Raw genomic sequence first — 23,219 nt, 5'->3', positions numbered from 1 at the left:
CTCAATCTGCATCCATCCCTTGATGAGGTCCTCAAGGCTATCAACCAGACAAGCCCTGGAAAAGCTCCAGGGTTGGATGGCATCCCTGCTGAACTGTTTAAAGCTGCTTCCCCTGCATCTCTCAGCATATTTCACAGTATCCTTGTCAGTATATGGGCTGAAGAGACCATGCCTCACGAATTCAGAGATGCCACTGTTGTTTCTTTATTCAAAAGCAAAGGAAACAACTCAGATTGTGGTAATTACCAGGGCATATTGCTCCTATCTATTGCTAGTAAGATACTGGCACCCGTCATCCTGAATTGCCTGATCACCATCATTTCTGAAACTTTCCTGCCAGAAGCTCAGTGTGGTTTCAGACCTGGCCGCAGCACTGTAGATACGGTTTTCACAGTGAGGCAGGTCCAAGAGAAGTGCATAGAACAGAATTTGGATCTGTATATCCAGAGCTGCCAACCTTTGGAAGCACAAATCCGGACTCAGCAGCTCCAAAATCCGTATTTTTCCACCAGAATCCGTAATTTCTCCATCTCCCTCTTTTTGCTATTTTGAATTAAACTCGTCGACATATGAGGCCTACAGGCTCTAAAAAAAAACATTACGACACATGCCGAAGTATCGAGCTGGACTCCAGCACGATAAAGAATCCAAACTACGCAATGTTCAGCGTTGATTGATTGCTTTCTCGCGCAATGCATGTGTACAAGTGCATGTATGTACCTCCAGAAACTTACTGGGCTGGTTATGGAAGCTTCCACTATCTAGCAGGGGAGGGGGGATGCTTTCATCTTCTCAAGAAAGCTTCTGTGTGAGCGAATGCAAAACTCTCTTCGGTGTTTCCAATTATTGTTTACTATAAAACATAATCATGCGTTGTTTTCAGGCTTTTTCATTTTACTGGATTTTAAACATCAGTATTTTCCGAAGTATTCCAATTTCTTTTACCCTGACTGGAATCGGAAACTCTGCTATAGATGATCGCAAAAATGCCGCGCTGTGTGTGGTTGCGCCAATGTGCAAACACGTGGTTTCACTTTCAAGTTTAAAGGAAAGACCCATGTGCTCCTGCCTAAGAGGTTACTGCAAGTTCGATGGATCGAATGCGCCATAGCTGAGCTGAATGGCTTGTTTACGGTAAACATGGAGTTTAAATTCGATACGAAAAAGTCATTGCGTCTTTCACGAGGAAAACATACAAAACAAACAAACAAAAAACACCTACGAACGAATGTTGATAGCCAAAACTCTGAAAAGTAATAAGCAGTTATGATGAGCGTGAACTGAAATTAATTGTCATGATTTTGCTGTCTAACCAGGTGATGACTGCATCTCATTGGACCTAATCGTAGTGAATTTGTCTGGGCATACGAGACCTTCTAAGTATTTCCGTGATTGCATTTTTAATTGACTGATTAATCGATCCTTTTTTATTGTTCAGGGAACATAAGATATTCGATTAAGTACAATATATTCGACTGTTTGATGTTTCCTACTATGCGCCAAAAGAAAGGATATAGAATCACGATATCTTTGCAATGATTCCTTTAATTCAACTAATGAGCTGGTTCTTCGATCGATATTTCCAGGATACTAACACGCTGTTTATTCCAGTGCGCGCATTCTTTCGTCTGGCACGCACCTGGGTGTGGCACCTGTTTTTGTGGAAATTTCCACAAGGGGAGAGGCCGGGTGGGTGTCAAGTTTCTTTGAGCCGAAGAGACTGCGTGTATTCAGTATTTCACAATCTCTTCGCTCTAATTTATTGTCATTTGTGCTTTCCCCTTATTCTTTGCTGATATTGAACATTTAGATTTAACTTTACGAAGGTTGGTAGATCGTGGATCTTTTTGTTGTGAGGTGTATGTAATTTCTTTTTTTATCATTCTTTGGAGGGGAAAGAAGAGTAAGGTGGAAAGAAGAATAAGAGGGAAAGTGAAATAAAACGAACTGCACGTACGCTCAGCATTCACAGTAAGACGTCTTTTTGTACCAGCATACGGTTTTCATCATCACCATCAGACATCACTCATATCATTTTAGCCTTTTCCTATTAACGTTAAGAAACACGCATAGTCCCTCGAGATAAACACTGAGGAAAATAAATAAGTATAACAAATACAAAGTATCAACACCTCCCAACAACACAAATATTTAGAAAAGACAACACACGTCGCTTCGATTCGAAAAAGTATTGCACGAAAGCGGAGAAATCGCCGTTACGAAAATAACAGTGCGAGACACTTGAAAGAATTACGTTTAAATATTTCAAAGCATAAAGAGAACGGATAAAGTGATATAAAATGGAAGAAATCGTACCAAAGGAGGTGTGAGAAACAACAGAAATAGAACGATAAGTTTTGTAGTAAGATTAGGCCCTAGCAAAAGTTTGCAGCACGGAAAGCTACGCGAAAATCAAATAGATCTACACATTGGAAATTCGATATTACGACGAGATCCTTGAGATCGTCAATAAACGATACAAAACAAGGGAAATTAATTCACTTTGACCTGAAAATAGTTTGTTATAAGTATTCTGTTACATGAGATCTCCTTTTATAGGCCTAGAAATACATCGAGTTTCCACGATACTCGGGAAAGAAAGTTCGAACGCTTTTCACCTGCACATACTGCAGTGCACATCATCACTCAGTACACGAACAGAAACTCACCTCTTCCTTGCAGAAAAATGATGCAATAACGTTACAAAAAACACACACAACACTCTAAAAATCATTTCGTACTTGGGAGGCAAGGGAAAAACGGAAGAAGTAGAGAAAAAGAAACAGACATTGCACAACGGAGCGCTTCTACCCCGACTCAAAACGAAATAGGGTACTGTCTATAGTGGCAGCTGGCTACAGTGTGTAGCTAAGCTACTACATGTACTCACGCTCCGGTCCCCAGCCGGCCGGCCACACATGGGGATCCCATGGCGATCGATGGAAACATCCAGGGTCCGTAGGCGACAGGGATTCACGCGCGCGAATTTCCGTTCGGTGTACACAGTACGCAAGCAGCGAATTGCGTGTGCGCACACTTTTCTATAATGAAAGCTACGAACACACACGTCGAGTACACAGACACCGACACACACAAATGCGGGCAACCAGGCAACGCGGGCCGGCTGGAGAATGAAACATGTACAGTGTGTAGTCTGCTAGTATATTGCAATTGCTGCATAGGCGATAGGGCATTATCGGAATTTCCAAAAACCGTAATTTTGAGGCGACATTCCGTACTCCCGTAATCGTGATCATTTCCCGTAACAATTACGGGAAATCCGTAATAGTTGGCAGCTCTGTATATCGCATTCATCGACCTTACCAAAGCTTTTGACACAGTGAACAGAGAGGCCCTCTGGATGATCCTCGCAAAGCTTGGCTGCCTAACTAAGTTTGTGAATCTCATTTGTCTTTTCCATGATGGAATGGAAGGTCTCATCCTCTCCAATGGTGAAACTTCAAAGCCCTTTGAAATTGCCAATGGAGTAAAACAGGGATGTGTGCTGGCGCCTGTCCTCTTCAACCTATTCTTCACTTGTGTACTAAACCACGCTTTGCGAGACCTGGAGAAAGGCGTGTACCTGAAATACAGATTGGATGGATCACTCTTTGACTTGCGGAGACTGAATGCAAGGACAAGGCCTGTTGAGCGACTCCTGCAAGAAGCACTTTATGCCGATGACTGTGCCCTTATGACGCATTCAGATACTGACCTCCAAGCCATTGTCAACAGATTCGCGGAGGCTGCTCGATTATTTGGTCTGGAGATTAGCCTGGGTAAGACGGAGGTCCTCCACCAGCCATCACCAGGAACCACATCAACCCTACCAACCATCTCCATTGAAGGTACTGAGTTAAAAACTGTTAATCAGTTCAGGTATCTTGGTAGCACCATCTCCTCTGATGTTAGTCTGGACAAAGAAATATCCACGTGCATCAACAAAGCAAGTCTGTCACCTGGCCGCCTTGGCTCACGAGTGTTGGGCCACAGGAACATCAAGTTGAAAACGAAGATCAAAGTGTACAGGGCAGTCGTCCTATCAACCTTACTGTATGCATGTGAAACTTGGACCCCCTACAGAAAGCACCTCAGACAGCTTGAATGCTTTCACACTAGAGCACTGAGGTCAATCCTAGGGATCAAGTGGCAGGACAGAGTAACAAACCTAGAAGTCCTCAATAGAATAGGACTCTGCAGCATTGAGTCCATGATGGTGAAGGCCCAACTCCGCTGGACTGGATATGTGATCCGAAAGGATACCAGTCGCCTTCCTTGCCAAATTCTGTATGGGGTGTTCTCCCGCAGACAAAGAAGAGATACAACGACTGTATCAAGGACACTCTCAAATGTAGCGAAATCTCTCCACAAAAACTTGAGGTGTTTGCTGGAGATAGGCAGCACTGGCGTGACCTGACAAGAGAAGCCCTGTCTACCTACAACAAGAGACCCGCGGGTCTAGCGCTCACCTGAGTATCGCAAGTTCACCTTTCACGCAGTCACTAATCTAAATTATTCACAGCTCTACCAAAATTTGACGAGGCATTCTCAAGTGGAAGATGAAAATGTACAATAAGGGCCCAATTTTTTCAAGATTCCTTAATTTGGGGGAATTGGGGCCCCCTGGGGCCCTCTGGGTGGGGCATGGTGCCCAGTTTGATAAATTGAGATCCTGACCACCTAGGGATGCTACCTGCCAAGTTTGACAAAAATCCATCATGAGGTTTTCAGGAAGAAGATGAAAATGTACAATTCAGGCCCCCATTTGGACCCTTCCAACCACCCCCCCCCTACCCCCAAGAGGGGCACCCCTGGATCTCCTATGAACAAACTTGAAACTACAGTCATTAATGTACTCACTCATAGTATTATCTCAGCTCTATAACTTCTGATTCTAGAGAAGATTTTTAAAGATTCCTTCATTTGGGGGGGGTTGTGCCCCCTGGGGGCCCCCTGGGCGGGGCATGGTGCCTATTTTAACAAATTGAGATCCTAACCCCCTAGGGATGCTACCTGCCAAGTTTGGTGAAAATGGGTCATGGGGTTCTCAAGAAGAAGATAAAAATGTACAATTTAGGCCCCATTAGGACCCCTCCTCACCCCCCCCCCCCCCCCCCCCCCCCCCCCCGGGTACCAAGGGGGGGCACCCCTGATTCTGCCATGAACAAACTTGAAACTACAGTCATCAATGTGCTAACTCATAGTATTAACCTAGCTCTATCACTTCTGGTTCTAGAGAAGACGATTTTTGCGGATTCCTTAATTTTGGGGGGTTTGGGCCCCCTGGGGGCCCCCTGGGTGGGTCATGGTGCCCATTTTAACAAATGGAGTTCCTAACCCCCTAGGGATGCTACCTGCCAAGTTTGGTGAAAATGGGTCATGGAGTTCTCAAGAAGAAGATGAAAATGTACAATTTAGGCCCCATTAGAACCCTCCCCCACCCCCCTCCCCTGGGTCCCAAGGGGGGCACCCCTGATTCTGCCATGAACAAACTTGAAACTACAGTCATCAATGTACTAAGTCATAGTATTAACTTAGCTCTATCACTTCTGGTTCTAGAGAAGAAGATTTTTACAGATTCCTTAATTTTGGGGGGTTTGGGCCCCCCTGGGGGCCCCCTGGGTGGGGCATGGTGCCCATTTTAACAAATTGAGTTCCTAACCCCCTAGGGATGCTACCTGCCAAGTTTGATGAAAATCGGTCATGGGGTTTTCAAGAAGAAGATGAAAATGTAAAAAGTTTACGCACGACGCACGACGGACGACGGACGACGGACGACGGACGACGGACGCCGGACGAAGGGCGATCGCAATAGCTCACTTGAGCCTTTGGCTCAGGTGAGCTAAAAACAAATGCTGGGAGCGAATCAACAGTGCCAGAGAGGGCAGGAAGGCCTCGATCTCCGCAGCACCCCCACCTGCATCATTCCAGTGCCCACACTGCCCCCGAATGTTAGCCTCAAGAATTGGACTTGTCAGCCACATACGGGCCCATGAATGACGGCAGCACAACCCAGAATGACATCATTGACTCGATGGTCTACCAAAGACACAGATGACACTAGTTTGAAGTTGATAGTCCTAGGATGTTTTGAGTTAATCTCTGCACAAGATTTGGCCACATAGAAATAAAGAATTTGTACAGATACAGAAGGTGTTCTGAGAGGATATTTGCAATTTGGTTAACTTTCTTATATTGAGGGTATATTAATCATATCATGTTAGCATTCATAGAGTTATTGTCCTCCTCTTAGATTTTATTTCAATATATATTGTGCATATATTTCAGAGGAAGGTGCAGATATATGTTTTGCATGTTTGTTTGTTTGATTTTTCTTTCTTTCTGGGGGAGAGGGGGCAATGATCTGATCTGTCATAACTCATACATGTTAACATGATCACTTTAATGCTATGCTATGTGTAATGCTGACCTGTCGAAATAAAACTTGAACTTGAACTTGAGTATTCCAAGTGTAATACTCATAATTTCAAGTAAAAAATAAACAAACTTGAGCTCTCTACAAAAAACTTCTTACAATCTTGTATTATCACAGTTGTTATGATTAGAAATCACTCTAAAACAAGGAGTAATATTTATGTCTGACATATCAAGTTTAATCAGCTTTATTCTTTTTTTTTTACATTACATATACGGTATAATGCGAAAACGTCTAGTGATGAGGAGTCTATTAAAGCAATGTCAAGATGGTACAATAGATGGTGTTGTTAACAAAGTAAGGTATGCTAAATTGTTTAAATCACATGCTGGATGAAGTTTTAGATAGGCTTATTCTTCAATTCCAGTGTTGATGCTGTTGACTACACCTTTTTTTTTCTTTTTTTTTTTTCATGAATGTTGTGCTCTGTACACATAATACTAAAAGAAAAAAATATATACTTTAAGGCTGAAGTTTGTGTAATTGTTATTTCCAGATGCAGAATTACAACAGGTTGGGGCAGGGCAGGATGCAATCAATGCTGACGGGATTCTCAGGAAAGATAACAGACAGTCAAGCAATTATACAAATTCTCCTTTAAGGCACAAAAGGTACACATTAACCTTTTATTTTTTTTTTCAAGTCACATTTGTTGATGAGAAAAGAATGGTCAACCACTGATTCCCATACCATATTGTAGATCAGTAGAAAGTAGGACTTCCATTTCATTTATTTTACCAAAGTGTTCTGCACTCTTAGGCCGCGTTCATGCGAATTTCGTAGCCAGAATCACAAACATGAATCATGATTCAAAACGGCGTTTCAAATCACGGTCTCAGCGGAAGAGCGTTCATGCGGGCTTTCGCAATGCTGATTCTGGCTCAGCTCATCATTTGCCATTGCGCAGCGCACTGCGCAGTTTGACCTTGTCTCTGCAACTCGAGCCAGACCTCCTTATTCCAGCTGTACAGGCCTTTACGTTTTTATTTCGGTGAATACTTTCCGATTAGCTGTGGCATTCAGGCTCTGCCCACAGATCGAGGAACAGATCGAGGAATAATCCTAATTCTTCGTCTCTCCAATTGTTTCCCTTGGTAGACACAGCGCTGCAGCTATTACTTTTAGCAACTCAATCGGAGAGTAATTACATGTATTATTATGTTAAACAGTTAACGTTAGATACTAGCATAGAATCGGTGTATGGCGTTGATGTAAACAAACAAGTGCAAGTATGGTACCAAAACACACGATTCATAAGACGTACACAAGCACGCGAACAGAACTAGAAGCTGTGCATGGGATACCCCATGAGACACGCATGCGCACAGCGCACAATGACGTCATAGAATCATGATTGAAATCACGGTTGCGTTCATGCGGTTTCTGCGATCGTGATTCTGGCAGAATCATGATTCAAAACACCCTTTTTTCCGCGTTTCAGATCGGCGTTTTGAAACGCGTTTAAATGGAAAAATCGCATGAACACAACGCAACTAAACACGTTTAGCGACTAAACGTGTTTAGAAACGCAATTCTAGTTTCACATGAACGCAGCCTTACTTTTCTTGTAAGGGTGAATCAATCCATTTGATTTAATATGAGTGCTTGTATCTTGGGAGTATCCCTACATGAACTATTACATCTAAGCAATAGAATCAGAGAAAACTTGTCCAAGTTTCAAAATTCTCATCTCTCCCTATCACCATGTCAGGATCGAAAAAAGGGAACCGACCTCGACCCTGATGTACATAAGTGCCGGATGAGAAAAACCTAGCTTTTTGACTGCATGATTATTATGTTGTACAGGTCAACAGCAAAATGCACAGTTTCCTTTATGCTTTCATTATATTCTTCCCATTTGCCATTAAATCTGATTGCAAAGATCAGCAAGAAATTTTGAACAAGTTTAAGAGTTCTTGCTAATCTGAAAAAATACATGTTTTTTACACTTCCTCACCATGCTGGTGCTATAATGCTTCAGATGACAAACACAATCCCTGTACACTTTTGCCACTCTACCGCTCTACTGGATTACAAACCAAATCATGATAGTGGAATATGAGCTTTCCATAACTTGTCTCCTCTTCATTCACAATGTGTTTTATGCAGGCAGGCTGATATACCAAACAACCATCGGTATTAAATATTGACAAATTTCACTTGAAGGAATGGAGTAGTTTACTGACTTTTTCTATTCCTTTTCAAATTATTCACCAAATTTAATCAATGCGATTTAATATCAATTCACTTGAAGGAATGGAGTAGTTTACTGACTTTTTCTATAATTCCTTTTCAAATTATTCATCACGATTCTTCAATGTAATTTAATACCAATTCACTTGAAGGAATGGAGTAGTGTACCAAATTTTTCTTTTCATTTTTAAATTATTTACCCATAATTCATCAATGTTATTTAATATCATTTTCCTTTTCTTTTTTTTTCTATGGGATTAACTCTTGCTGTGCATAGGCTACAACAAGACTCTGCAATCTTAAATCTCTGAAAAAAAACCCAGCAACAACCAAGAACTATACGCTGTCAATACAAAATTTGCACAATTCACAACAGCTCACTTGGTCCTTTCGCCATGATGAGCTGAAAATTTTCTTTAAAGCATATGAAATACATGTATGGGTGCATGTTTCATACCCATGAAAATTATGTCCTCTGACTTTGAATGTGAAATCAGTCCATCAATAAGATATTGCAGTTTCTTAAAAGTTTAGTAGCTTCACCTGTGTAGTTGAACGCTGTGTTGCAAGACCGCTGTATGGCTGTATCTACATTCTGCGTGGTTGCTGGTACTGCCTCGTTCAATATGGCTGGCACTGAAATGGCAACGGCATTCAATATGGATGAGTGTCTGACAATTCTCACAATGTGTAGACACTACAATGTAAAAAAACTACAGTACTAATAAAACAAGAGACCCGCGGGTCTAGCGCTCACCTGAGTATCGCAAGTTCACCTTTCACGCAGTCACTAATCTAAATTATTCACAGCTCTACCAAAATTTGACCAGGCATTCTGAAGTAGAAGATGAAAATGTACAATAAGGGCCCAAATTTTTAAAGATTCCTTAATTTGGGGAATTGGGGGCCCCCTGGGCCCTCTGGGTGGGGCATGGTGCCCATTTTGATAAATTGAGATCCTGACCCCCTAAGGATGCTACCTGCCAAGTTTGACGAAAATCTATCATGAGGTTTTCAGGAAGAAGATGACAATGTACGATTCAGGCCCCCCATTTGGACCTTCCTAACCAACCCCCCCACCCCTGCCCCCAAGAGGGGCACCCCTGGATCTCCTATGAACAAACTCGAAACTACAGTCATTAATGTACTCACTCATAGTATTATCTTAGCTGTATAACTTCTGATTCTAGAGAAAATTTTTAACGATTCCTTCATTTGGGGGGTTTGGGCCCCCCTGGGGGCCCCCTGGGTGGGACATGGTGCCCATTTTAACAAATTGAGATCCTAACCCCTTAGGGATGCTACCTGCCAAGTTTGGTGAAAATGGGTCATGGGGTTCTAAAAAAGAAGATAAAAATGTACAATTTAGGCCCCATTAGGACCCCTCCTCACCTCCCTCCCCTGGGTCCCAAGGGGGGCACCCCTGATTCTGCCATGAACAAACTTGAAACTGCAGTCATCAATGTACTAACTCATAGTATTAACTTAGCTCCATCACTTCTGGTTCTAGAGAAGAAGATTTTTAAAGATTCCTTAATTTTGGGGGATGTGGGCCCCCTGGGGGTCCCCTGGGGGCCCCCTGGGTGGGTCATGGTGCCCATTTTAACAAATTGAGTTCCTAACCCCCTAGGGATGCTACCTGCCAAGTTTGGTGAAAATGGGTCATGGGGTTCTCAAGAAGAAGATGAAAATGTACAATTTAGGCCCCATTAGAACCCCTCCCCACCCCCCTCCCCTGGGTCCCAAGAGGGGCATCCCTGATTCTGCCATGAACAAACTTGAAACTACAGTCATCAATGAACTAACTCATAGTATTAACTTAGCTCTATCACTTCTGGTTCTAGAGAAGAAGATTTTTAAAGATTCCTTAATTTTGGGGGGTTTGGGCCCCCCTGGGGGCCCCCTGGGTGGGTCATGGTGCCCATTTTAACAAATTGAGTTCCTAACCCCCTAGGGATGCTACCTGCCAAGTTTGATGAAAATCGGTCTTGGGGTTTTCAAGAAGAAGATGAAAATGTAAAAAGTTTACGCACGACGCACGACGCACGACGGACGACGGACGACGGACGACGGACGACGGACGACGCACGACGCACGACGCACGACGCACGACGGACGCCGGACGAAGGGCGATCGCAATAGCTCACTTGAGCCTTTGGCTCAGGTGAGCTAATAAATTGACAGCATCAGGATTTTGGGATTTCTCTATAGATGTTGACAAAAGGATTCCTCTGATTTTTCTTCTTGTTATTTTTGTAGAAATGTTGCTATGGCAACTGGTATGCCTCCGCCATAAAGCATGGTTCTCCCCAATACGTCTATAGTCCAATGTCTTGGCAATGTGTGATGACAGTTTCACATAATTGGCAAAATATCAACATGACAGGTTTGTCAAAAAGGTATTGAATGTTCACTTTCCTTGAACTAGGTTTAATTGGATGAATGGCTATATTGTTTAAGAATGCATGTATTTGGGGATTTGAGGATTTTTACTTGACTTTTGACCCTTTGATAAGTTTATGCATTGAGTAATTTTCAAGGTATTGAGAAAAAAGTGTAATTTAAGTATTAAATAGTAAAATTTTAGCCTTCTAACCAGGCCTTTGAAATTGACCTTTGACCCTATGACCCTAAAATTCCCAAGAGAACTAGAATTATCACTGATGGTGATTAATACCCCCGCCCCTAGTGTCGCTTTATAGTATGTGACGTCATGAGGGCAATGACATTAATACAAAGTTTGTGCACTTGTCGAATTGGAAACAGAATAATTTTAGTTGACTGTACAATTACAGAGTTGACAGTGAGCTCCACAAGGTTTGGGTAAAATGTGTGGGTACCATGGCAATGCATTGCCTGATACAAACACAAGGGACATTTTGCATAACTACACTTAAAGACCATTATACACATCAAATTTGACCTTCATAGCTTGAATGGTTTAGTTTGATACAAAAATGAGTGGTTACCATGGCAACACATTTTCCTTAAACTAACACCTTGGTGTCTTGCAAAACTACACTTCCAGATCATGATACATACTAAATTTGACTTTAATTGCTTGAATGATAGAAAAGTTATTCGATCTGCAAGGTTTTGGTAAAATTGTGGTTACTCGCTAAAATTACAGGTACCTCGAATCGAGCATAATTGGGGGGATCGGGCTTTTTCATATATGGGCCCAAAACTATGGAATGGCCTACCAAAATCTCTTAGAGAAGCATCTTCCATTGATAGTTTCAAAAAGAATCTCAAGACATATATTTTTAATTTGAATTGAAAATATTGTATATCTGTATGTATAGTATGTGTATGTATCCATAGGACTATTGTTTGTTGGTTTATTGTCTTATTATTTTCTGTGATACTGTTGTAACGTGACACAATATGTACTCTGTTCTATAGCGTCTTGAGTATCTTTTTTAGGTAGAAATGTACGCTTTATAAGAGTCTCACTATTATTATTATTATTATTACCATGGCAATGGTTTGTGTGACAAACACAAAAACTATGTGTTCCACATCTGTACCTCAGGGCCATAATGCCTACCAAATTTGGTTTCAATTGCTTGAAAACTGTGGAAGAAGTTCACTTCACAGGATAAAAAAAAAAAACCATGTGGTTACCATGGCAATGCATTGTCTGATACAAATACAAAGGACATTTTGCAAAACTACACTTAAAGAGCATCATACACACCAAATTTCACCTTCATAGATTAAATGGTGTCTTGCATAACTACACTTCCTAATCATCATACATACTAAATTTGACCTTAATTGCTTAAATGATGTGGAAGTTATTTAATCCACAAGGTTTTGGTAAAATTATGGTTACCATGGCAATGCTCTGTCTGACAAACACAAAAATTATGCGTTCCACATCTATGCCTCAAGGCCATAATGCCTACCAAATTTTATTTCAATTGCTTCAAAACTGTGGAAGTTCACTCCACAAGATTTCAAAGAAAACATGCAGTAACCATGGCAACGCTTTGTCAAGTACAAACACAAAGAGTGTCTTGCATAACTACACCTATAGATCATCATAGATACCAATTTTGAAATTGATTGCTTAAATACTATGGAAGTCATTCAATTCACAAGGTTTTGGTAAAATCATGGTTACCATGGCAACGCATTGACAAACACAAAAAATATGTCTTGCACATCTATACCTCAATATCATCATTTACCTTAAGTTTCATGTAAATTGCTTCAAAACTGTAGGAGGAGTTCGCGACGCAAGATTTTGCAACAGACCGACCGACCGCCCGCCCGACCAACATCACGGTTATTCCTATATACCCCCTTCACACTATGTGTGGCGGGGGTATAATAACTGTCAGGTACCTTCTATGCATAGACATGTACTAAGGTTCAGGATGATACCTTGAGTCAATTTAGAGATATGGAGGAAGAAGTGAAATTTAGCACTTTCACTTGACCTTTGACCTTTTGGCAAGAAACTTCCATTGAAGAGAATCTCTATTGGGTAATACATGTATGTATTCAGTTTCAAGAAAATCTTGCAGGCACTGCATAAATATGAGGGAAATAGTGAAAATTTAAGGAGTTGACCTTGACCATTGACCCATGACCCCTGAATTCCCTAGATAATCACTGCCAGTTAGTACATGCGTATGTACTAAGCTCCATTTATATGTAGATACCTTGAACGATTTGCGAGATATGGAGAAAAAAGTCAAATTTTAACATTTTCAATTTACCTTTGACCCCAAACTCTCACGGGAGACTCTTTTTTTTAGTAGTACACGCATAAACTAGATTTCAATGAAATACCTTCAGGCATTGCATAGATATGGGAAAAATAGTGAAATTTTGAGCATTTGACCTTGACCTTTTGATCTTGATAGGCACGACTTCGTCCACTCATACATATGCCAAGTTTCATTAGGATACCTCAAACAGTTTTTTAGTTATGCTGTCCACAAAATTAATTATGGCCGGAAGGACAGACGGATGGAAGGACGGACGGACAACCCAAAAACATGATATGCCTCCGGCGACACTTCGTGGCAGAGGCATAAAAAAGAAAATCTTGGTCCGAATGACATCCTTATCCTGATTCTACACAGTATCAGCAAATATGAAAGTATCCAACTGGAAGTTTTGTGCCATGGCTTACACATTAACAAACCAATGATCTCATATCAAATGATAAATTACCTTCATTCTTGAGTCATTTATGAAGCATGGTAAACACAATTACATTTCCTCTTCAAACAAAACTGATAAATACTTTCACTAATAGCACACATAATATAATTTATCTTATTTTAGAGAAATGCTATCAAAATTGATCAGAGCATACTGCCAATTGGTCAACCACCCAGCACTGTGACATGCTGAAAGGAAGATTTGAAGAAGATTCAAACAAAACTGATAAATACTTTCACTAATAGCACACATAATATAATCTATCTTATTTTAGAGAAATGCTATCAAAATTGATCAGAGCATACTGCCAATTGGTCAACCACCCAGCACTGTGACATGCTGAAAGGAAGATTTGTGGCTTAGTGGGTAAGGCCACATACTTTTGATGACAAAGACCGTGGTTCAAGTCCCACTGTTTACAGCAGTTTGCCCCTAGGTAAGACACTTTATCCTCATTGATGACTCATTAAGTCCGTAAGTCATAGTCTTGCTTGAGACCTAACATCAGGTTTCGAACTTTTTTTGGTGAGATGATGCGAAACCTCATATGAAATATGAAAGAGCAATAATTCCAAGTGGGATTCAATGTTTATTTGATGAAAATTGGTTTTGAAATGGCTGAGATATCAAAAACAGAGCAATCCTAGTGAAAGGTAATACCTACCTTTTATTAAGATTGCTTTGTTTTACTTTGTTTTTTGATATCTCAGCCATTTTAACACTAATTTTCATCTAGCAAACTTTGAATTCCTCTTTGAATGTTATATTCTGTATTATTTCGTAGGTGGTTTCTTGGTATCTCACAAAAAGTTAAAAGCCCAATTCTCATCTCCACCAATATCATACCATCCATTTAAGCCTGCCGGTCCCATGGTTGATTGCTTTATACAAGCATTTATTACTTCCTTGGTGGCGATGTTATATCATCATACATAATACATGACTCGGAGCGTGGATTATTACTTATTAAAACAATATGACTGAGAAAGAGAATTACAGTGTACCAGTAACAAACAAAATACTGTAAACGTCAATATTTTTGCTTGATCAATTTTTTTTTTTTTGCGCTGAGCAGCGCCAAAACATATTAATTATGGGTTCTTGAATTCGCACTATGCAATTGTGCATCCATTCAAAATGTGCAGAGAAAAAAAATGTGAAGATATTTTCACGGGTTTTAGAATTCGCACTAGCCAAATGTAGCGTGAAATATGTCAAAATTAATGTACCTAAAAATTTTTCGCATTTACAGAATTCTATCAAGAATCGCTCAAAGTCATGAAATGGATCATGCAGAAAGTGACCTCTCTGCTTCTTGTACATAATACTCACAGTCATCTATGCCTTCTCCACCTTTGCCACATTCCTTGTTGAAGAGACGAATCCCTGTAACTATGTGGGTAAGTTCAACCAGTTGGCGCTCTTTGTCACGCTTCACCAGTGACATGAATGTACCAAGTTCTGTCTGGGGGAACACACTCTGTAGGGCAGCTGGGGGAGAGGATGCAAAAAAACAGAAGGAATGTCATTGTTACCTATACCTGAGATGTATTTAAGTTCTTCTTGGTAAAATTAAGCACATAAGTAGACCTTAACATCAAACCTTCTTTTCTCAGTAAACATTTTTCCAGAGTGTGTCTTCTCTCTCCATGATTTACATAGATTTGGAAAGTCCAATTGTTTATATATTGAACAATTGAATTATATGTCATTTTACTTATGGAGTCTCTGAAAGAGACTGCACTGAGACCCGCTTCGTGTTCGCATGGTCATATCGCTTTTCTATGCACATGTGTTAGGAAGTAACTTTCTTATCTCAGTCAAATGCACTGCTCTGTGCCGCGTTTTCACGGTACAAATTCATTTTCTGCTCTTTTCCTGGATTGTCCTGGAACTCTGTGGTGTGTAGCAAGTGTGTCACGCGCAGTTTTTCGTCCTGCCTCATTCCATGTGCTGAGCTGTGTGTTCCTATGGAAACAGATTTTCAGGGGCGGATCTAGCTCTTTGCTAAGGGGGTGGGAGTTAAGCTTGGGTCATATGTCAAGCTAATCAAACAAAACAAAAACAAAAACAAAAACAAAACCACCCCCCCCCCAAAAAAAAGACGATCTTTACATTTTTTTCCTGCCACTTCTCAGCTAACATGCAACAACAGGTGAAATCCCTTGCAAAAACAAAACAATTAGTAGCCCAAGGGGATTTGAACCCCTCCTCCCCCCCCCCCCCCCCCCCGCCATTTTTGTGGCATATGAGAAGGCGCACTGTGATATGGTGTGTGTTCCTATGGAAACAGATTTTACAGGGCGGATCTAGCTTTTTGCTGGAGGGGGGGGGGGAGGGTTAAGTTTGGGACATGAAAATCTAAAACTAGAAAGTTTCCTATTACGACTGGTATGCCTCCGCCATAACGCCCTGGCGATACAGTGCAATTAACTTACTGATAAGAGGCCAAAGATTTTGAATTTGTAACGGTCATCAAAGCACTGTGCAGAGGGAAGGACAAAAAATCTCAAAAGTTCACCTCCTCGTATATCTCCCTTATTTTACCACCAAATCCCTTGAAACTTCACACATATATCTAATATGGATATATCATCCTTCATATGATTTTTGGGTGAAAATGGTGATGTATCTTTTGAGATATGTGTGTTTTCCTGTTTGAGTCGACCGTGGGAAAGGGTTATAATTTTTTTCTGTACATAAGTCTGCACCTGTAATGCATTTGATTAACATATTGCTAGTCTGCACCAGACTCACTGTCTGCTAAGTTTCATGTTTGTGCAATTAGTAGTTAAATGAAAATAAGAGCAAAAAGACAACCCAATTTAAGAGAAAATACTGGACATGCACAACTAGATCATCCTCCTGCGCATGCGTTCTCTACTGGTCAGTGCACGCTTACCCAATCAGCGGTGTCACATTCGGCGCAATGCGACAGGGTTCGGTTTTCGGTCCACAGGGTGGTGAGTGGGCAAGAGAGAACCCTGCAATGTGCTTCAACTGTTTCATGCAAAACAAAAATCGATACATCGGACTGCGTACTGCTTACGCTATGGATTTTACGTGGGTCACAAGTGACAGCGATCTCGATTTTTTCTGGACATATCCGTGCGCCAAATGATACATTAAAGATATTTGGAACACTGTATAGATATACTACCATATTAAAGTCATATATACTGAAGTTTCATTTTTGGGCAATGAAGGAAAATGTGAAAAAATAACACTTGTTTTGAGACCAAATTTCTGTTTTGGAAGCTAAGTTTCGACGTTATTTTCACAGGTTTATCCTCAATAAAACCCGAAATAACTAACATTGCGAGTTAGAGAATAGTTTCTTCTTCAATTTGCTGTATAGATTTTTATTTGATGGCTTCTGAGGTGAGATATTGAGATTGTCCTGCAACACTTTCCGGCGGTTTTGTGTACACAAGCTGTCTACTTCATGCCAATGAGGCTTCGAGGTCATACATGTATGCTTTTGGCGAGTTAATTACACCGTATCGCTGCGAATGATAATGCATGGCTCTCCCAGTAGGTCTATTTAGAAGTCTTGACAATGTATGACAACAGTTTCACGTAATTGGCAAGAAATTAAAAAGACATGTTTATCACAAATGTGTTGAGTGGTTACTTTCCTTGAATTAGGTTTAATTGGATGAATGGCATTGTTTAAGACAGGAGGTACATGTATTTGGGAGTTTTAGGATTTTTACTCAAGACCTTTGACCCTGTAATAAGTTTGTGCATTGAGTAATCTCCAAGGTATGGAGAAAAAGGGTAATTTCAGCTTCAAATAGTAAAATTTTAGTATTTTACCCTGGCTTTTGACCCTTGACCTTTGATCCACGGCCCTAAAATTCCCAGAGAATCACTGTCAGGCAGTACATGCATAAATATACTAAGTTATGTGACAATACTTCGAGCCACTTTGAGATATGGAGGAAGAAGAGAAATTAGCATTTTTATATAACCTCTGACCTTTTGACCTTTTGGCTCAAAATATTCCCAGAGAATCTACACTTATATTGGGTAATACACGTATACACAAACTTTAAAAATACCTTCAGGCACTGCATAGACATGAGGGAAATTGTGAAATTTTTCGGAGTTGACCTTGACAATTGACCTTTGACCTTTGACCCCAAAATTCTCAAGAAATTTACTGTCAGGCAGTACATGCACGTACTAAGTTCCATGAAGATATCACGAACCATTTCTCCAACATGGAGAAAGAAAGTGATATTTTAGTATTTTCATTTGACCTTTGACCTTTAACCTTGATCATGGCCTGAAACTTTCTCTGAGAGAATCTTTATCAGGTAATACATGTGTACACTAAGTTTCAAGAAAATACCTGCAGGCATTGTATAGATATGGGGGAAACAATAAAATTTTGAGTATTAGATGGCCATTTTCAAACAAAAGTGGACATAAGGGTGAAAATCAAAACTTGAAAGAAATTAGTAGGCTTCAATATTTTTTGAAACTAGATATCTTAGACCATATTCTTCCATAAAGATTACGTAAAACAATTTATTATATCTCGTAATACAGCAAATTTAGTACTTGGGTAATTTAATGTCATAAAATGTGTATATTTGCATCAAAATTCACATACTGCAAATCATGATAGAATATTTGTATTTGAAGAGTATTTGTTGATAAGATAAAACCTTAGCATTATATTTATCCCCTGAATAGCATTACATATTCTCAGAAATCATTTTCATAACAAATGAGGACGTCAAAGTTGTCAAAAATGGTTGTCGTGTCACTCACGTTTTAAACATAAAAAGTTTTCTAGAGCTGTGTATTTTGATAATCAAATTACCCCAATACAGGAGTAAATACAGTTTCATAATACCTTATTTCATGTGTAGTAACTTTGTCCAATTTGTAATATGTAAAGCCAGAATCTACAGTCAAAGTTCTGTCGTGTCACTCACAATGTCGTGTCACTCACGATATGTCGTGTCACTCACGTTATCATATTGTACACAAATCAGGACAGAGACTATTCATTAAAACATTATACTAAATGGAAACAATGAATATAATCAAATGTCATCCCTGGTAAGAGTAGGCCTCCTGTAGCTTTTCTTATTTATTTTCAAATTTGCCCATTGCAACAGAAATAGTCTGGTTATGATGAGTTAATCTGCATATTACGACATGTTTGTATTTGCAATCGGTACCATATATTTTACATGTGGGCATTCCACTAAAAATGTTACTCAAGAATTAAAAACAAAGATAATAAACAAATATCCAGAAACAACTTTATTTCACAGTGGATAGTATTTAGGAAGGGCCATAGCAAACCGATATAACAATTTTTGGTCCAATTTGGAAAAAAAAGACAGTATTTTTCAGCTATTGAAATAGTGTGTCTTTTGCTGAAAATATTCCTGTTTGGCAAAATTTGCATGTACATCTTCTGAAGTAGAAATTTCCACTACAAAATGACTTTCAGATGATTAATCCTCCTTGGTATCTGACAAAGATATATATATATATATATATATATATATATATATATATATTCAAATTTCAACCTCTTTCAAAGTGCCCTGTCCATACTATTTTTGACATACAAGTTTTGGTAGAAAACAGTGTTTTGGTCAAATTTTGTTCTAAATTCAAATGCAAAGCTAAAGTGTGATATCGCACAACACATCACATATTTATAGTTCTTTAAAAACCTGCACAATTCAATTTTTTTAAAAGTGCTATGGAAATTACATCGCCATGCTGTGGACATTACTCATTCGTAGAAGAAGGATTTAAAGGTAAAGTTATGATTGAGAGTAATAGTTTGGATTCTACACTGCAATATTGATATCTGTCATAATGAATACCCGAGCCCTTGCATAATTTATTAAACATTGATGTGAGACTTTCATCAGCAATAAGTGCACTGTTCAACAAGGTTTTGACCAATCTTCTGCATCCATTATGATCTTCTATAGATATGTATATTTTTACCATGAAACTCTCAGGCAATTGATGTAACCTACAACTCTGTATGTAACAGCAACAGCATATCATGCTGAGCGATTACACTGTGTTGGCAAGATTGTGAGTTGAAACATTGTTTGAAAAGAGAAACAGAAACATCCCTGTTATGGTCAGTTGCTGTCTGACTTGTCTGTGAAACACATTCCAACTTACATTGTGAATATCTGACCATGTCATGACTAGTAGCCATCTCGACACATTTTGTCAGATAAGAGAGATGTGCTCAAACATAACACTCTATGCAAGTAGTGTTTTAGAGGGGCATACAAAAGACATTATCAATTTACTTTTCAATCCAGTTATTTACATGATGATTTTATGTTTCATCATTCAAATAATGTGGAAATGAAAAGGAATGTGACTAGAAATACCCCTTCTTTACAGTCTACAGTTTGTTCCTTCTAGCAACTGTATTTTGGTTTGTAGAAATATAATGTTGTATCATACCAAAATTTTACGTCCTGAATTACTATTACTTTGCAAAAGAATCAAGTGTTTTGCACTTTTAGAAATCATTTTGTACTGAACAAGCAAAGACATTCATGTGCCATGCAGTCTATTGCCTTGATTTTTGAGCGATCCAGAAAAGTGATAACTGTGGTCAGACTTTACTAAGTGATCTGTTAAGAGGCTAGTGCTTGGAGTATGAAATTTCTGAAAAGACAAGAATCCATCAAAATTGCTTTGAGTGCAGCAAAGGAGAGCCATTCTTAGAACAGAATGAAGTCACAGCTGCAGTAGTCCTTCTCCCACAATGAACCAACAACAAGAAAAAACAACAACTAAACACTTTTAGTAGCTTCAAGCCGATGTGGAAGCAAACAAAGCATTTTCTCTAAACAGACTTTTCTCATCCTAGAAAGGATTGTGTAGAAGAAATAAAGTAAAACAAATCCTTCATAGTGCAAAATTACGTACTGAACATTTGTTTAAGTCTTACAATGTGTGCATTACATGTAGTTTTCATTAGAATAGAAATTGTTTATAAGTGCAGAGTTACCAGGAACATAATACCAAAAAAAGTTACATTGTTGATATAATTGTGGAATTTTTGCACTTGTCGTGTCACTCACGTTTTGGATGTCGTGTCACTCACGGCACGTAAGGGTGAACCATTTACAACAGAGATGGAGGGATTGATTGTGACTATATATGTCAGATAGGTACACTATTGATGTACATGCACTAGTACTCATAGTTCTCTTGGAGTACTACTTTGGCACGAATCCAGCTGTAACCATTAATGGCCAGAAACCCATGTCCGAAATTTGTCGTGTCACTCACGCATCGTTTTTTAATCACAATTTACTTGTTAATTGGAGAATTCAAATCCAACTGGTAATGGTACATGCCAGTCCTACACTGAACCTAAAATGGTAGTCATGATCCATTCATAACCTCCAGGTGGGAAGATATGTGCCCTTCTCACTCTCAGATTGTCGTGTCACTCACGTTTGAAAATGACCAGATATTGACCTTTGACCTTGAGCATGTGCACCCAAAAGTTGATGGGCAGAACTTTGTCCACTCATACATATACATGCCAAGTTTCATAGGATACCTCAAATGTTTTTTTAGTTACGCTGTCCACAAAATTGATTAGGATGGAAGGATGGACGAACAGATGGACGGGCGAAAGGATGGACAACCTGAATAACATAATGTCTCTGGCAACATTCGTGGTGGAGGCATAAAAAACCAAAACCAAAATCAAACCAACCCCATTCCCCAAACAGGTCTTCACACTTTCCTGCCACTTCTCCCCTACAAGCAACAAAAAAACAAAACCAAAAAAAAAAACCAAAAAAAAAAAACCCCAAAAAACCTAGAAATGTCGCTACAGCGACTGGTTATACCCCCGCCAAACAACATTTCATAAGCTTGTAAGTCCAGTTGACTAAATTTACTGATATAGTTCATGAGACACTTTACCTGGATGACTGAGAACATTCACTGGCATGTCTTTTTATCATCTTTGAGTCACCATTTGTATCATTGACTTTCCTATGAGATACGAATGTATGAGTACGGCAAACTGACTTTAAGCAAAGTCTGAATGATTGACTGGATAATAACAATAAATCAATATTGCGGAACGTGAATTGATGGATACATGTTATGCTGCACCAGTCCTTGGAAGGCCGCACAAGCTGCACGAGAAAACCATGAATAAATTCCAAACGCTTGTGCTGTTTCCTATTGCATGATAAGACTGGCAACTAGCTTCTTTAATATAAATCAAATCATTTAAAATCCTAGAGTCTCATACAGAAAAGGGGTGGATATCAAATTGAGGGGTCAAAAAGTGTTACATTTAGGGTTAGCATGTATTACATTTAGGGTTTTCTCCGGTTTGCGGGTTATTTCAGTTCACTCGATTATTACACTTAGCAATAGAATGAATTACATTTAGGGGTGTTATTACATTTTATTAGGGGTAAGGTGTATTACATTTTGGGTCGTAATTACATTTAGCCTTAAAATGTATATACATTTAAGTTCGATATTACATTTAGGGTTAACATGTATTACAGTTAGGGTTGTTATTACAATTAGGGTGATACAAGGGGCATCGACAAACAGACCAGCAGCTGGAGTGCCTAGCAAGCATATTTTAGGCCAGTGTCCACAGTGAAGTATAGCAGCCACCACCTACAAAAAGTGAGCTGACCCCCACAGGCTCAGCATTGGTATTTAATGCAGCGCCAGAAATAGTTATCAGCATACCTAAGTAGGTAGATAGCATAATTTTACATGACGATCGTATATCTCCAGTCTCTAATGTACATATATACAGGACGTCCCCCCCCAAAAAAAAAAAAAAAAAAATCCAATTGGATTTCCGCATTGATAACTTTCAAAATGATTGAATAATCTAAGTGTTATTTCAGGGAATGAAACTATATCTTGGGGCTCAAATTAATTGATGGTCGTCGAGCTGAATTGGCCCACGCCAAGCAGTGAATATTGGCGTTCAATGGGTCTAGGGCAATTACCCCGGACCCTTCCCCTGACCCTAACCCTAACCTTAATCCTAATCCTGAACTTAATAATAACCCTAAATTAAACTCTATACCCTAAATCTAACCCTAACTCTAATCTTTACTCTAACCTTATCACTAACCAGTATTTAGCTGGGGGTGGGGTAATTGCCCTGATACGGCTTTCACTAACTGTAGCAGAGTCCCGCTACTTTTACGTTGACCCATTCACAAACTCGGCTCATAAGGGATAATTACCATACATGATAACTGAATGTGCGCTCTGGCGGAGGCACAGCCAGGTAATTGTGACCTTTGACCGCGCAAGGAATTTTGGTCTGAGCCTGGTGCTGCTATCGTTCAGAAACTCTTCCATCAGTGCCAGGCGATAGCTTACAGCAGCGCCA

At 39.7% G+C, this 23,219-nt stretch overlaps 1 protein-coding gene across 1 annotated transcript in view; it reads right to left on the bottom strand.

Annotated features, from left to right (window-relative positions):
• The window catches only part of LOC139711010 (cilia- and flagella-associated protein 206-like), a 205,095-nt gene that overhangs the window by 118,348 nt on the left and 63,528 nt on the right, over window positions 1–23,219 (bottom strand). Inside the window, exons 5-6 of the mRNA XM_071622927.1 lie at window positions 15,143–15,301; window positions 9,173–9,265 (exon numbers count right to left, since the gene is read on the bottom strand). Coding sequence (XP_071479028.1) covers window positions 9,173–9,265; window positions 15,143–15,301 — 252 coding nt within the window. The remainder of the gene's footprint in view (window positions 1–9,172; window positions 9,266–15,142; window positions 15,302–23,219) is intronic.

Source organism: Diadema antillarum, unplaced genomic scaffold (genome assembly GCF_040938485.1).
Source record: "Diadema antillarum isolate AM-2024a unplaced genomic scaffold, OU_Dant_1.0 seq00001602_RagTag, whole genome shotgun sequence".
NCBI lineage: Eukaryota > Metazoa > Echinodermata > Echinoidea > Diadematoida > Diadematidae > Diadema > Diadema antillarum.
Note: the sequence above shows the minus strand (reverse complement) of the source record. Positions and strands in the feature narration are given on the sequence as shown.